General features: G+C 39.8%; 2 protein-coding genes across 28 annotated transcripts in view; one reads left to right on the plus strand and one right to left on the minus strand.

Moving 5' to 3' along the window:
- The window catches only part of LOC118453432 (protein NLRC3-like), an 815502-nt gene that overhangs the window by 438220 nt on the left and 363695 nt on the right, over positions 1-13587 (minus strand). For 6 of the 26 annotated variants that reach the window (XM_087837967.1, XM_087837964.1, XM_087837959.1 and 3 more), the window contains 3 exons: positions 12863-13036; positions 2679-2725; positions 1992-2530 (listed from right to left, as the gene is read on the minus strand). The exons of 16 other annotated variants lie outside the window; for them this stretch is intronic. In XM_087837967.1, the coding sequence (XP_087694093.1) occupies positions 1992-2530; positions 2679-2725; positions 12863-13036 (760 nt within the window). 4 more of the 26 variants (XM_087837971.1, XM_087837969.1, XM_087837987.1 and 1 more) reach the window with 3 other exon arrangements.
- LOC148105991 (uncharacterized) lies at positions 3549-6099 on the plus strand. 2 transcript variants are annotated; one of them, XM_087838030.1, is made up of 5 exons: positions 3549-3746; positions 4511-4761; positions 4929-5096; positions 5217-5312; positions 5765-6099. In XM_087838030.1, exons 2-5 carry the CDS (start codon positions 4618-4620, stop codon positions 6080-6082), a joined length of 726 nt encoding a protein of 241 aa, XP_087694156.1. In that variant the 5' UTR covers positions 3549-3746; positions 4511-4617; the 3' UTR covers positions 6083-6099. The 2 variants fall into 2 exon arrangements, with proteins under 2 accessions (XP_087694156.1, XP_087694157.1); XM_087838031.1 differs by lacking the exon at positions 3549-3746 and having other exon boundaries at positions 4342-4761.

A 13587-nucleotide genomic window follows, 5' to 3' on the forward strand; every position in this document is an offset into this window, starting at 1 on the left:
AGCTCTCTAAATAAGCCAGTTTCAAAATAAGAGCTGAAAGCTGTGTTTGCTTGTGTTAGCTTATTATTGTGGAGACTAACATTCAGTGATCATGTGTTCAGACTCATAATGATTACTCTCAGAAATCCTGATCTTTGTATTTACTGTGTGTTGGATCAATAACTGAGATTCATCGTATCACACAGCTGTGCTGCTGCTGCTGGTGATGTCAGCACATCTGGAACAATACGAGGTATCTGCTACCAGACTGAGCAGGACGTGAGACCTGTGGACTGTTTAAAGCTGTCCCTCCACAGCTCACTCAGACCTGATCCACACCTCAGTGATATTCTCTGACTTCCTCAGTAGAGACAGAAACCATTCAGATCTGGGACGATCAGCTGACTGATGATGTCACACAGACTGTGTTTTTCAGGAACAGTGATTCTGATGTGAGCCTGCTAGCTGACAGCAGACCTGATGAAACCACATGTTGACATCTGTGAGGACAGACTGGACTCTTTGACTGCACCTTGGTTCTCCTCAGAGGTCTGTACAGGAGCATGTCCACCCCCACTGAAGATCTCAGTCACTGTGAAACATAGAAAGCTGCTTGTGTAGCCTCTGCCTCACATGTAGATACAGCTACAGGTTTCTGTGTCAGTCAGACTGAAACAGTGTCCTGATGCTGCATCATTCAGCTCTGTGCCCCAGTCAGCATCACTGTGAGCTACCAGTGTCAGTGTTTCTGCCCTTTTCCTGTAACACTACACTCAGCACAGGCTCAGCTGCTATCCAGTGTTGGACTTTGGCTTCAGCTGCTGTGATAGATCCTCTAACATAGATCAGCTCTGCTACATGTTGTTAGATAAGTGCAGCTGCCTGTCATGTCCTGATGTTTCTCTGGCTCAGCAGCTTCTCCATCAGAGGTTCACATGGAGCTGATCCAGTATCTCCAGTAACTGTGTTCTGTGCCTCACTGGTTCATCCTTCTGTCTGTGTGACGTCAGTCAGATGTTGAAGTTAAACTCTGTAATCTTCACTGTGTCACAGAGTTCAGTGAGTCCCGTTATTCACAGTATCAATCAGATCATCAGAGAACAGCTGATCAGCAATCAGTGGTGCCAACAGCACCTCCTGTGGTGAGAGGATGCAATAATGCAATGTAGCATTTTTACACTCAACACTTCCAGTCATGGAAACTGTCTGTCGGATCTGTTTGACGTTGCTTTCTTGTGTTGCTTTCTTGGTTAGAGTTCCTCACAAATGTCCAGATTATTCTTCTAATGAGGCGTCGACCATGTTTTCAGTTCTTTGGAAGAAAACATCGCCCTTTGCCATCCTTACTTTTCTTTGACTTCTTCAAATGCAGCTGAACTCCAGCTGGTATTTTATTGGACTTTGCAGCTGTTTCTGGTCATCAGTTCATTCCTGCAAACCTCTGAACCTGAACAACAATGATGCTGCATTGCTGGCTGATCCCAAAAGGTTGATTCTGTTCATCTGGACGTTTTCACAAACGTTTGCTCACTGATCAGGTGACTTCTTCAGTCTCAGCTGACTGCAGCTTTACAAGCTTACAAACAGCACATTTGCACAATGACTGAAACCAGCAGCAGCAGCACCTGATATATATGATACTAATATAATACATATACATATATAATCCATACTAATGATGAAGGAACTGAGCTCACAGTCCATTGTTCATTCAGTGAACTACTCAGTTTATTTTGGGCCTCAGAAATGCTCACTCTGTTTGTACATCACTGTCAGCAATAGACTCATTCTGCTGTGTGGACAGGAACACGTGTGACATCACTTCCTGTTTGTTTGTGACTGAAGAGGAAGAAGTTTACAAAGAATCATTTAGAAGAGTTTCAAACATCAACTGATTGAATCCATGAATCTGAAAACATGTTTGTGAGTGAAAGAGACAGACATGTACAGACTGAACTATCTGTTCAACAGTCAGAGTGTTTCTGTAACAGGAGACACTCTTTACACCCCACTCAGCACAGGGACACTGAGGCACCAGGACAGAACCCAAACCCAGGATAAAGAGTTTGAGTGAATGTGGTGTTGAAGGTGTGGAGGTGGATCAGAGTGTCAGAGGAGACTCTGTAGAAGGACAGAGTGCCAGCAGGACAGTCCACATACATTGCTGCTCTGTTAGAGACAGAGGAGGAGGAGGAGGAGGAGGAGGAGATGGGTGTTTTTATCTTATTGTGCCAGACAGAACGAGGAGCACCACTATAACAGTTCAGACTCCAGGACTGATCATTGTATCCAAACAAACAGTCATAACTGTTTCCTTTCCTTCTGATGCTTCTGTAACTCACTGATATACAAACGGTTCCTCTCCACTCGACCTCCCAGTAACAGCGACCAGTCAGACCATTTCTACACAGCAGCTGTTCACAAACATCAAATCTGTCTGGATGATCAGGATATGACTGAACCTCCTCCACACGTGTCACCTTCCTGTTGTTGTCAGACAGTTGGAGCTTTGTGTTCACTGTGTTTGTGTCGATTGTGAGTTGACAGGAATCTGATGGAGAGAACAAACACAATCCAGCTGCAGTTATTGATCCATCATCTGTTCATTGATTGACACTTTGATGATGACTCCTGACATGATGAAGATGGTTGAATGTGTGCTGCTTTGTTTTCATGAATCCCATTAAAAACACACTTACACTTCCTCAGACCTGGTCTCAACCATCGGACTCCAGCAGGCTCCACCCTGAAAGGAGGAGGGGGGTCAGAGCAGCACAGTCAGCATGCACACATGGACATTACATGGCTCTCATACACACACTGTTACACACTGAGCTCAAAGCTCGGCTCCACTGTTTTATTCAAAGAAATCTACATTTATTTATCAGCACATTTAAAAACAGGTTGAGCCAAAGTGCTGCACAGAGTAGAGAGAAAATAGGAAACATACACAGTAATTACTATAAAGACTCGTCAGAATTGAAAGCCACAGTGTACAAATGTGTTTCCAACCGGGTTTTAAAAATGTCGAGTGTTGGTGACGACCTGATGTGAAGGGCGACTGTTCCAGAGTTTGGCTGCAGCGATCGATAAAGCTCACCTCTGTTTTTACGTCTAGTTCTGGTCAGAAGCTACTTATCTACAGACCTGAGGGCTCGACTTGGATTATTTTGTTAAAGAGAGATAAGATGGAGCCAATCCATTCAGAGATTTAAAGACAAACAACCAGATCTGGAAGTGGATTCTACCACGTACTGGTAACCAGTGCACTGTAAGACCGAATAGTAATAGTTCGATAAATGAAATGAGTTCCAACTACTTAAAAACCTGTTATAAGTTCATACACCTTTATTTTTTTGAGTAGTTTGAACAAGTTTGTTTTTTCAAGTTATCAGTACTTGAATATATTGATTAGTTTCTGACATTGCCCTTAAATAATTTGAGTTTTAACACTGATGTCACTTACGTGCCTACGTACGTACCTACATGCGCCACCTGTTTCTTTATGAAGTGCTGGCAACCATCTTGGATTCCTCGCTTCGAGTGCGAATGCCCGCTCATTACTCCGAAAGAAACTTGTGGAACGTTAATATCCGAACAGAAATCAAAACATTTGTGAAGGGTTTTATTTGCGGCATTGCCTTTGACGCTGGATAAAGGAGGACGTGCTATGGTATGTTACGGACTTTTGAACTGGAACAGCTAACGCTATGCACTTGGCTAGCTGCATTTACCGCCTTTGCGGCATCTTCAGGAGCGCTTTTGTGGTAAGTTGTATTTTTTCCTGAAACTATAGTTCTCCGTTGTAATAAAGGGTTTTTATCGTCATAAATGTACAACTCTAGTAGGCATTTAAGAATTACATGCATGCGTCGTTTTATCCATGTCGCCTTGGCCCCAAAGTGTTTTGCAAGAATTATGCTAATAAGCTCATATTTAGTATAACACATTATTAGTCCCAGCAGAGGCTGCTTCACACTTAGCGCATGCATGGATATTGACTTTGGCTAATCCATTTGCTAACTGGTGGAACTTGAAACTTACGTTTAGTTCTCTGGAGTTGTACATATTAAAACTGGGGCAGCAAAATTGTAGGCACAGGACATACTTACAAAAGCAGTGATTAATCATTACATTATTAGGCGGTAGAACTTGGTTTACATTGCAAATAGTTATGTATACTAAGTTGAAATGTAGAAGCTTCTGAACTGTAAAATTGTTGCGCCTGGTCTATTTTAGGTTAGCTTAACGGCCATCAATAATATATTTACCAAACAGTTATTTTTTTCGTTTTATTTTATTCTGATGCCCAGTGTTCATTAGTGAAAGACTTTGTTTTTTTTCTGTCAGGGGCTGGGTCTGTGACCCAGCATTTTGAGTTTATTTTGTATTTTTGCTTTCTTATGTTATATTGAAATGAGGTGAAGTTCTTGTATTGTTGGTATTATTAGTTAAGGTTTAGTTGAGTTCTGGGCTAGTTATGTTTCATCTGTGTCTCCTTGGTTATGTGTCTTTTCTGTTCTCTGTGTAGTCTGTCTTGTCTTCTGTGTTTTACTGTTATGTCCATGCCAGGGCAGAAGTAAATTTTCCGGGGTGAAGATGCTGTTTACCTTGACCAGCTAAGACTACAGATTGTAGATGAAGTCGAGAAAAGTGAAAAGAATCCTGATTACAAAGCTGATGCACACAACTTTGGCCTTGCGATGCAAAGAGATAATCAATGATGACCTACCAGTAGGTCAGATCCTGGATTGCTGGCCTACTCTGAAATCCCAGTCCCAGGTAAGAATGTATATAGATGTAGCTAACAAGATGTATTTTATATCAACTCCTGTTATCTGGCCTGTCTGAACAAATTATGCCTTTGGAGTGTAAGGATTTTGATGTATTTTGCAAAGATTTATAGACTAATTGAAACTTGTAAACATAAATTTATCCTGTGTGTTCAGATCTGTACAGAATTGCACAGGATTACAAACCTCCACCTGAAGAACCACTTTTATGCTGTGTTGGACCAACATGCTCCCTGGTTCCAGAGCTTATTCAGAAAGAAAGCTGTTTGCACAGGGAACGTGTCTGATGTCCTGTCTCAGCTCTTCAGAAGCTATAATCTCCAGGTTAGTGGGTTTTTGTCTTGTTTTTTGAGCTTTATTTAATTTGATCAATTTTTCAATTTTAACTACCATTCTTGACTAGGTTAGCTAATAATTTAAAATAAAAATTTTCTTGTGATGTAGGAACAAGCTAATATCCATGCCCAACATGCTGGTGTGCTTCATGCCCTCCCTGCCTATTTGTACCAAGACACCTCTACCTTCATCAAAACGTGGGATGTAAGTTTTGGACAAAGTTGTGAACAATATCTTAGTAGCATCCTTGTTTAGATTTCTCAAAACATTATGACACTTTGACAGTTTGAGAAGCATCTCCATGCTTGGATCTGTCTACAACAGTGTCCATGTCACATAATGGAAACACTACATGTTTTTAATGTGTGTAGACCTTCTATAATGTTCCTAGCCCAACCATATGTCACTGTACAAATGAAAAAAAATATATAACTCCTATTGACTTTCTGTTGTTATTGCTACGAAGAGGTATGACTTTGCTTTACTAAAAGTACTATTTTTGTCAGTTTGTTTTCTCAAATCTTTGGTGTGTTGTGGCTTTTTTGTTGTTCAAACAATTGATTTCTGAGCTAGTAATAATCCAGAAATGTGACTTGTATAGATGAAACTAAGAGAAAAAAGAATGCACTAACATGTAGTAATTTTGTTTTTTGTAGATGATGCATTCTGATAGACCAGATATTAGTGAAGTGCCACTTGGACTCCTCCTCATCAGAGCCAATTCCAGTGATGCAACATTCTTCTGCCCTGAGAAGACTGCAGTTTTGGTCGAGGGTAACATGATCTTTGTTTTCACCACCCTGGCTGATGCATTTCTAATAATATTTGGACTGACCTACGCCCTGCACCTAAGCTACCCAACATGTTTGGCCAACATTTTTGACTTTAGTCAGAACGTTTTGATGGGTCTGGAGGGTGGGAAGTTGAAGCCCAAAGTGCTGAGTCTTAAAAATGATCTTTTGGCAGCAGAATAATGTCCAGGATTCCTACACAGCCCTCAAGTGCCTGTTAAAGCAGGTAATTCAGTTTATCATGTTTCCAAGTCTGCATAAGTTGTTTTTTTTAAAAACAGAGAATAGAATAAAGAAATCTTTGCAGACTCTGTTTCATACTTCATTATCTTAAATCCACAATCTCACTACATTTCTGGCTTCTAGGTGGGATCTTGAATGTCACTTAAGGAACGTTCCTCCTGAACTGCTCATAACTGACATAAGGCGCTAAGGAGGTTTATAACACTTTGTTTTATGTCACTAAAGAAGTATTTTTCTATTTAATGTTTTATTGCTTTGTTGTTGAGACTGTGATTGCACTCTACAAATGTGCTTTTTGCATAATCACAGTATTGGCATATTAAAAAGGTTACCAATTATATTTCAGTGTATTAGCTACACTATACTATACTATTACTTTCATTCGGTTTTCCCACCTAATAATGCAGGATTTTCTTTTCCTTTTGTTTGTTTTTTAATAAAAAGGCCATACTCATGTGTTAATCAAATCTGAATACTCTTAAAACATGTTGTGAAATTCTTTATTTCTAATATTGTAACCTTGTGCCAAAACTGGACATTTCTGACATTATTCCCTATAAAACGTGGTGGATTTATGTCTTCGGGCTTTTTGTTAGAAATGCTATGTGTTAAAGTAACTCAATAAATTTGTAACTTGAATTTATATTTTCTGTCTTATGTTTTTACAAGTGTAATTATTTTGGGCACTTTTTTTATATCAAATTCAAAACACAGTAGATTTGGATATTACAAGCGTTTGTATTTTAAATTTTTGAGTTGTATTAGCTTAAAATGGTTAACATTTTGAAACTAAATATTAATTCCTAATAGTTACTTGAGCTAGATTTGTACTTGAAACTCAAAATATCAAGTACAGAGTACTAAACCAAAATTGTGGATATAACATAAAAACATTTATCAATGGTACTTAAAAATATTTATCAAAAGCTAATAAATAAAGTGTGTTTATTTAACTTTTATTTTTAAGTTTTAGTTACTTAAAATATTTTATGTAATCAGTTTCACCAAAAGTTTTGAGTTAAATTAACTTATTGGGTTTTACAGTGTGGAAAAAGCTGGAAAAAGCTGGTGATGGGTCGTCTAGCACAGACCCACCGCTGGAACCAGACAATTCATGAGGGAGAGAACTGTGACAGCGCCGTTCCTTCACTTGACCTCAGTCGCTCTCGTCTGCTCCCTCGTAACACTGCTCTTTATTGAGGTTACATGAATATGCATAAGTTCATTAACATATGACGTCTTACACAGGTATGAACAAAGAGTACCAGTCTGTGCATAGTGTAGGTATGTGTGTGTGTGTGTGTGTGTGTGTTTGTGTGTGTGTGTGTGTGTGTGTGTGTGTGTGTGTGTGTTCCAGATGTGACCCTGTGACCCCAAAGCTGGTGCTAAGAGTCCAGTGGTCCCCCTAACAAAGGGCTCTTATACTTAACCAGACACAGAGTAGGTGTCCTCCTACACCAGGGGTCTCAAACTCGCGGCTCGCGGGCCAATTGCGGCCCGCAGGACGATAGTTTTTGGCCCCCACCTTAATATGAAAATTTAATGTTAGTTTGATAATGTATGACACTTTACAGTGTTGTGTGTGGAGCTGAATTAACCCACCAATCAGGGTGGGATATGGAACTCAGGGGACACCAGCCGAGCTTGATGCAAGCAGGGAAACATTTCTCAATGAGTAAAAGTTACAGCAGCGTTGCCCTGGAGTGTTTCTTTCTTTTCTGTGCCTGGCTGGCTTCCTCCTTTCTATTGGGCAAACGCGGACATTCGCCCCAGCGCGCTGCGTTCACAACACTTCAAAAAAATTTGTTTCTTTTTAAGTTGCTGCCCAGCGGGACATTATACGTATATAGATTTATACACACGTCAGTGGGATTTTTATTTATTTTTTCACAGAGAGAGATCTCATATTAACTCTCAAAGTGATGCGGAGGCGGCGGGATAAAAGAAAAGTAATGAACTTAATGCAGCCCAATTTAGTCTGCAGCCACATAGCGACACCTGTTCATCGGCAATAACAGTCACTGGTAACCCGGACTAATTATAGGGTCGCACCGTAATTTGTGGCTCGATGTTTTTTATTTGCATCACTCCGTTTGCATTGCAGCATACATGAACATTACATATATTTCAATATAATGTAAAAGCAGTCAAAACAACTAACATCGGAAACAGGTGATGTTATTTGTTATATGTCACGGTGTCATTTCCGCTTCTTTCTCCTGTAACAACAGCCAGGCGCCATGAGCAGTCGCCTTTTTTGCGCTCGCTATCCCTGCACTTTCTACCATCTGCAAACGCCACGATGTTCGTGTCGTCATGAAAGACATGAACATCGAGCGTAAAAACAAAAGAGACTGCTACCGGCTTTTTATCTGCCGATCACCGTGCTACGGTTGCAAAAAAAAGAAGCAGAAATGACGTTCTCTACGCGTTGAGACGTTCCCCGTCCGTCAGCTAAACGCTTGATTGAAACTTCAATGCGACAGTGACACCAAGTAGAATTATAAATGTTACATAACCCCAAACATGTCTTTTTCAAAGCCTGCGGTGAAGAGAAAGGTTGGTGATGAGCACCGACAATTTCAGGAAAAGTGGGAAATGCAATATTTCTTTGTTGAGCACAGGGGCACCCCGACCTGTCTTATTTGCACAGAGAAAGTTGCGCTGCACAAGGAATACAATTTGAAATGTCATTACACAACTAGACATGCTGAGGTGGATGTAGAATACCAGGGAGATGAGAGAGCGAACCGGGTTGCCAGTCTTAAAACAGATCTACTGAGGCAGCAAGATTTCTTCAAGAAAGCAACCAAAGAGAATAATGCAGCAGTCGAAGCCACGTGGTTAGTGAGATGATTGCTAAAGCAGGGAAGCCATTCACAGAAGGTGAATTTGTCTAAAAGTGCATATTGCAGGCTGCAAATATAGTCTGTCCGGGAAAGAAAGGTCAGTTTAGCAACATCAGCCTTTCTGCCAACACCGCAGCAGATCGCATTTCTGACCTGTCAAGTGACATTTATGACCAACTGTGTGAGAAAGCCAAATGTTTCAGTGTATACTCAGTCGCTCTTGATGAGACCACAGACATCACCGACACTGCCCAGCTCCCAATGTATGTCCGTGGTGTTGATGACAGTTTTGAAGTGATGGAGGAGCTGCTCACAGTAATTCCAATGCATGGCCAGACCACCGCTCAGGAGATATTTCACAAGCTGTGTGATGCCATTGAGAATGTTGGTTTGCCATGGAAGAGGTTTGTTGGAATAACAACAGATGGAGCGCCATCAATGACAGGGAGGAAAAATGGACTGGTGGCACTTGTTCAAAAAACACTGGAAGAGGAAGGCGTGGAGGAGGCTATTGCTCTGCACTGCATTATCCATCATGGATACGACCTCTCTCATGGCCCCAAGTGGTGTGTGCATGCCAGAGCACTCTCGAAGGCACACAGAGTCTTTACAGACTACTAAGGATCAAACCTCTATCATCATGCAATCAATTATACAACTCTAAGCATATATGAGTAAATATGTCTAAGCATAAATGACAATCAACAATATAAACCTTACAGCTGGTTTTAATAACAGAATTTTTTCGTTTCTCAAATGAGAAAGAGCTATCGAGAAACACTCCTAAATCTTTAGTTCTAAACTTTTCCAGTGGGCCAAGGTCAACATTATCTGCTAATGCTAAATAGGCTGCCGTTATTAACTAATGCTAATTTGATGTGAATTAGCATTATGCACTAATACTAACACTTACTTTTTAACAATGTGAGTAGCTAATGCTAACACAATTTCCCTTAACTTTATATCAATGTGAACGGCTAATGCTAACACTCTTTTTCCTAGCATTACAACATCTGAGCTGCTAATGCTAAGTAGGCCGCCATTAGCACCTACGTCTAATTTAAGACAAATACGCATTAGAACCTAATACTCATATCGTTTTCCTTTGCTTTACAACAATGTGAGCAGCTACTGCTAAATAGCATTAGCTAATAACAGCAGTCTAATTTAATGCAAGTTAGCCTCATTTGCATTATAACGATGTGAGGAGTTAATGCTAAGTATGCTTCCATTAGCGACTAATTCTAATTAGGGGTGAATAATTATTACCAGCTAATGCTAATATTGTTTTCTCTTCCCTTTTAACAATGTGAGCAGCTAGTGCTAGGTAGGCTGATGCTAGCAGCTAATGCTAATGCTAAAGCTAATTTGATATGAATTAGCATTACATTAGTGAGGAGTTAATGCTAAGTAGACTGCCATTAGCAAGTAATGCTAATTTTAGGTGAATAGGAATTGGCAGCTAATGCTAATACCATATTTTCTTGCTTTATAACAATGTAACCAGCTAATGCTAAGTAGGTTGCCGTTATAAGCTAATACTAATTTGAGGTGAATTACCATTATCGGCTTATGCTAACAATGTTTTTTCGTACTTTTGAACAATATGAGTAGCTAATGTGAACACTATTTTTAATTCAATTTTAACGTTTCCCCTGCGATGTGAAGAATTAATGCTAAATTGGACGCCATTAGTGGCCAATTCTAATTTTAGGTGAATAACCATTAGCAGCTAATGCTAATATCATATTTTCTAATTTGACATGAATTAGCATCCTCTGCTAATGCTAACTGTTTTCCTTGCATTATAACAATGTGAGCAACTAGTGCTAAGTAGGCTGATGTTAGCAGCTAATGCTAATTTGATGTGAATTAGCATTGTATTAGTGAGGAGGTAATGTTAAGTATATTGCCATTAGTCGCTAATGCCATTTTTAGGCAAATAGAAATTGGCAGCTAATGTTAATACCATATTTTCTTGCCTCATAACAATGTGACCAGCTATTGCTAAGTACATTGCCCTTACTAGCTAATGCTAATTTATCCGGTAATGCTAACAATGTTTTTTCTTACTTTTTAACAATACGAATAGCTAATGCTTATACTATTTTTCCTTCAATTTTAAAAATGTGAGCAGCTAATACTGAGTAGGTTATCGTTATTAACTATTGCTAATTTGATGTGAATTAGCATCATCCGTTAATGCTAAATCTTTTCCCTTGTATCAATGTGAGCAGCTAATGGTAAGAAGGCTGCTGTTATTAGCTAATGCTAATGTGATGCGAGTTAGGGGGTGAATAATTATTAGCAGTTAATGCTTATACCGTTTTCTCTTTCCTTGTAAGAACTTGAATAGCTAATGCTAATTTGATGTGAATTAGTATTATGTGCTAATGCTAATACTGTTTTCCTTTACTTTTTAACAATGTGAGTGGCTAATTCTAAGTACGCTGTTGTAAATGGCTAATGCTAATTTAATATGAATTAGCATTATTCAATAATGCTAACACTGTTTTCTTTTACTTATTAAAAATGATTGTAGCTAATACTAATTCTCTTTTCCATTGGGTAACAACGATGTGAGGATTTAATGCTAAGTAGGCTGCTTTTAGCGGCTAATTCTGATTAGGGGTGAATAATTATTAGCAGCTAATGCTAATACCGTCTTCAGAATAGGAATCAGAATCAGAAAGGGTTTTATTGCCAAATGTTGAGCAGGTTTACAACATTAGGAAATTGCTGCGGTACTTAGTGCAAACATACTGTCATGTAACACTTATATAGACATAAAAATAAAAATAAGAATTAAAAGTTCTAAGTAGATATATATATACATGAGTGCAGGTGGTGATCAGATCCAAACATGGCATGATGCAGTGAACACAGCGTAGGGTCATGTGTTAGTGGTGGGAACAGTCATACGGTTATTGTTCATGAGTCCAACAGCAGAGGGGAAGAAACTGTTCTTATGGCGAGAGGTTCTGGTGCGACTGGACCGGAGCCTCTTGCCTGAGGGGAGCAGGTCAAACAGACTGTGTCCAGGGTGAGAAGGGTCAGCTGAGATCCGATTCTCTTTCCTTATAACAATATGAGCAGCTAATGCTAATTTGATGTGAATTAGCATTATATTAGTGAGGAGTTAATTCTAAGTAGGCTACCATTAACAGCTAAGTAGCCAATTTGAGGTGAATAAGCACTAGTAGCTAACGCTAATACCCTTCTCTCTAGTGTTATAATGATGTGAGACGTCAATGCTAAATAGGCTGCCATGAGTGACTCCTTTCCCTTGCGTTATAATGATGTGAAGAGTTAATGCTAAGTAGGCTGCCATTAGCAGCTAATGCTAATACTGTTTTCCCTTGCTTTCTACAACTAGAGCAGCTATTGCTAAGTAGGCCACTTTGCTCTGCTAAGGATTTGTGAGACCATGATGGAAACTCTGATAAGCTAATGCTGCTAAGCAAATGCTGTTTATGGGCCCTGTTAGAATCAATATTTCATTCTCATTCTGTTGTTTGAGAACAATAACAGAAAAATGTGCACTTGAGAACAAATTTATTGTGAATTCAGCTGTGAATGTAGAGTTTGTCATTATTTAAGCTTCCATTTCCAAATGTTAGCTGACACTTTATTAGGTACACTGGCATCAATCTCAGGTACACCTGTGACCTAGATGTTCCTGCAAACAGACTCCTTGGAGACCCCTACATAAATATCCATGTACTATCCAGTTAGACTAGTGTTTCTGTCCCTTAAAATATTCCTGCATGTGTGATTGTTCATGTCTCATCTGCAAGAAACTAAGAGGAAGTGAGTGAAGGACACAGGAAATGTTTCCAGCTCTTCCTCCTCTATCAGACATTCTTCATACCTGAGAGTGTCCAGTCTCCAGCCTGGATCCTTCAGTCCAGCCGACAGCAGCTTCATTCCTGAGTCACCTGGATGATTGTAGCTAAGGTCCAGCTCTCTCAGATGGGAAGGGTTGAAGCTCAGAGCTGAGGCCAGAGAAGTACAGCTTTCCTCTGTGATCAGACACCCTGACAGACTGTAGACACACAAAACAACAATCTATCTGTCACAATAACATCCATTTACATCCATTCAATGTAACTTTATTTATAAGTGACAATACCCAACAGACAACAACAGTCATCTGAAGCTGTTTAACAGTGTAAGGTAACAGCCTCCAATATCAGAGAGAAAGCCCCAAACATCAGACAATTCACTGTGAGCAGCACTTGGTGATGGTGGAAAAAAGAACTCCCTTTGACACAAAGATCCTCCCAGTGAAAACAAGCTCCAGGATGAGCATCTACCATGACTAGTTGCAGGGTGAGGGGAAAGAGAAGAGATGAGCTCAGAGAGACAAGAACAAAACACAAACTATAAGCTTTATCAAAAAGGAAAGTTTGAAGCTGATCTTCAAAGTAGAGAGGGTGTCTGTCTCCTGAACTCAAACTGGGAGCTGCTTCCACACCCAGTCCAACATAGCCAGGCTTTCTTTGCTGCTTTGACAAAACCTCAAACCCCAGTCAGAGATGATGAGTATCATCACAGCAATGATCATTTCTCTGTTAACCCAGGCTTTCTGCTTCA

The sequence above is a fragment of the Neolamprologus brichardi genome, chromosome 3 (assembly GCF_056152115.1).
Source record: "Neolamprologus brichardi isolate AB-2024 chromosome 3, ASM5615211v1, whole genome shotgun sequence".
NCBI classification, from domain to species: Eukaryota; Metazoa; Chordata; class Actinopteri; order Cichliformes; family Cichlidae; genus Neolamprologus; species Neolamprologus brichardi.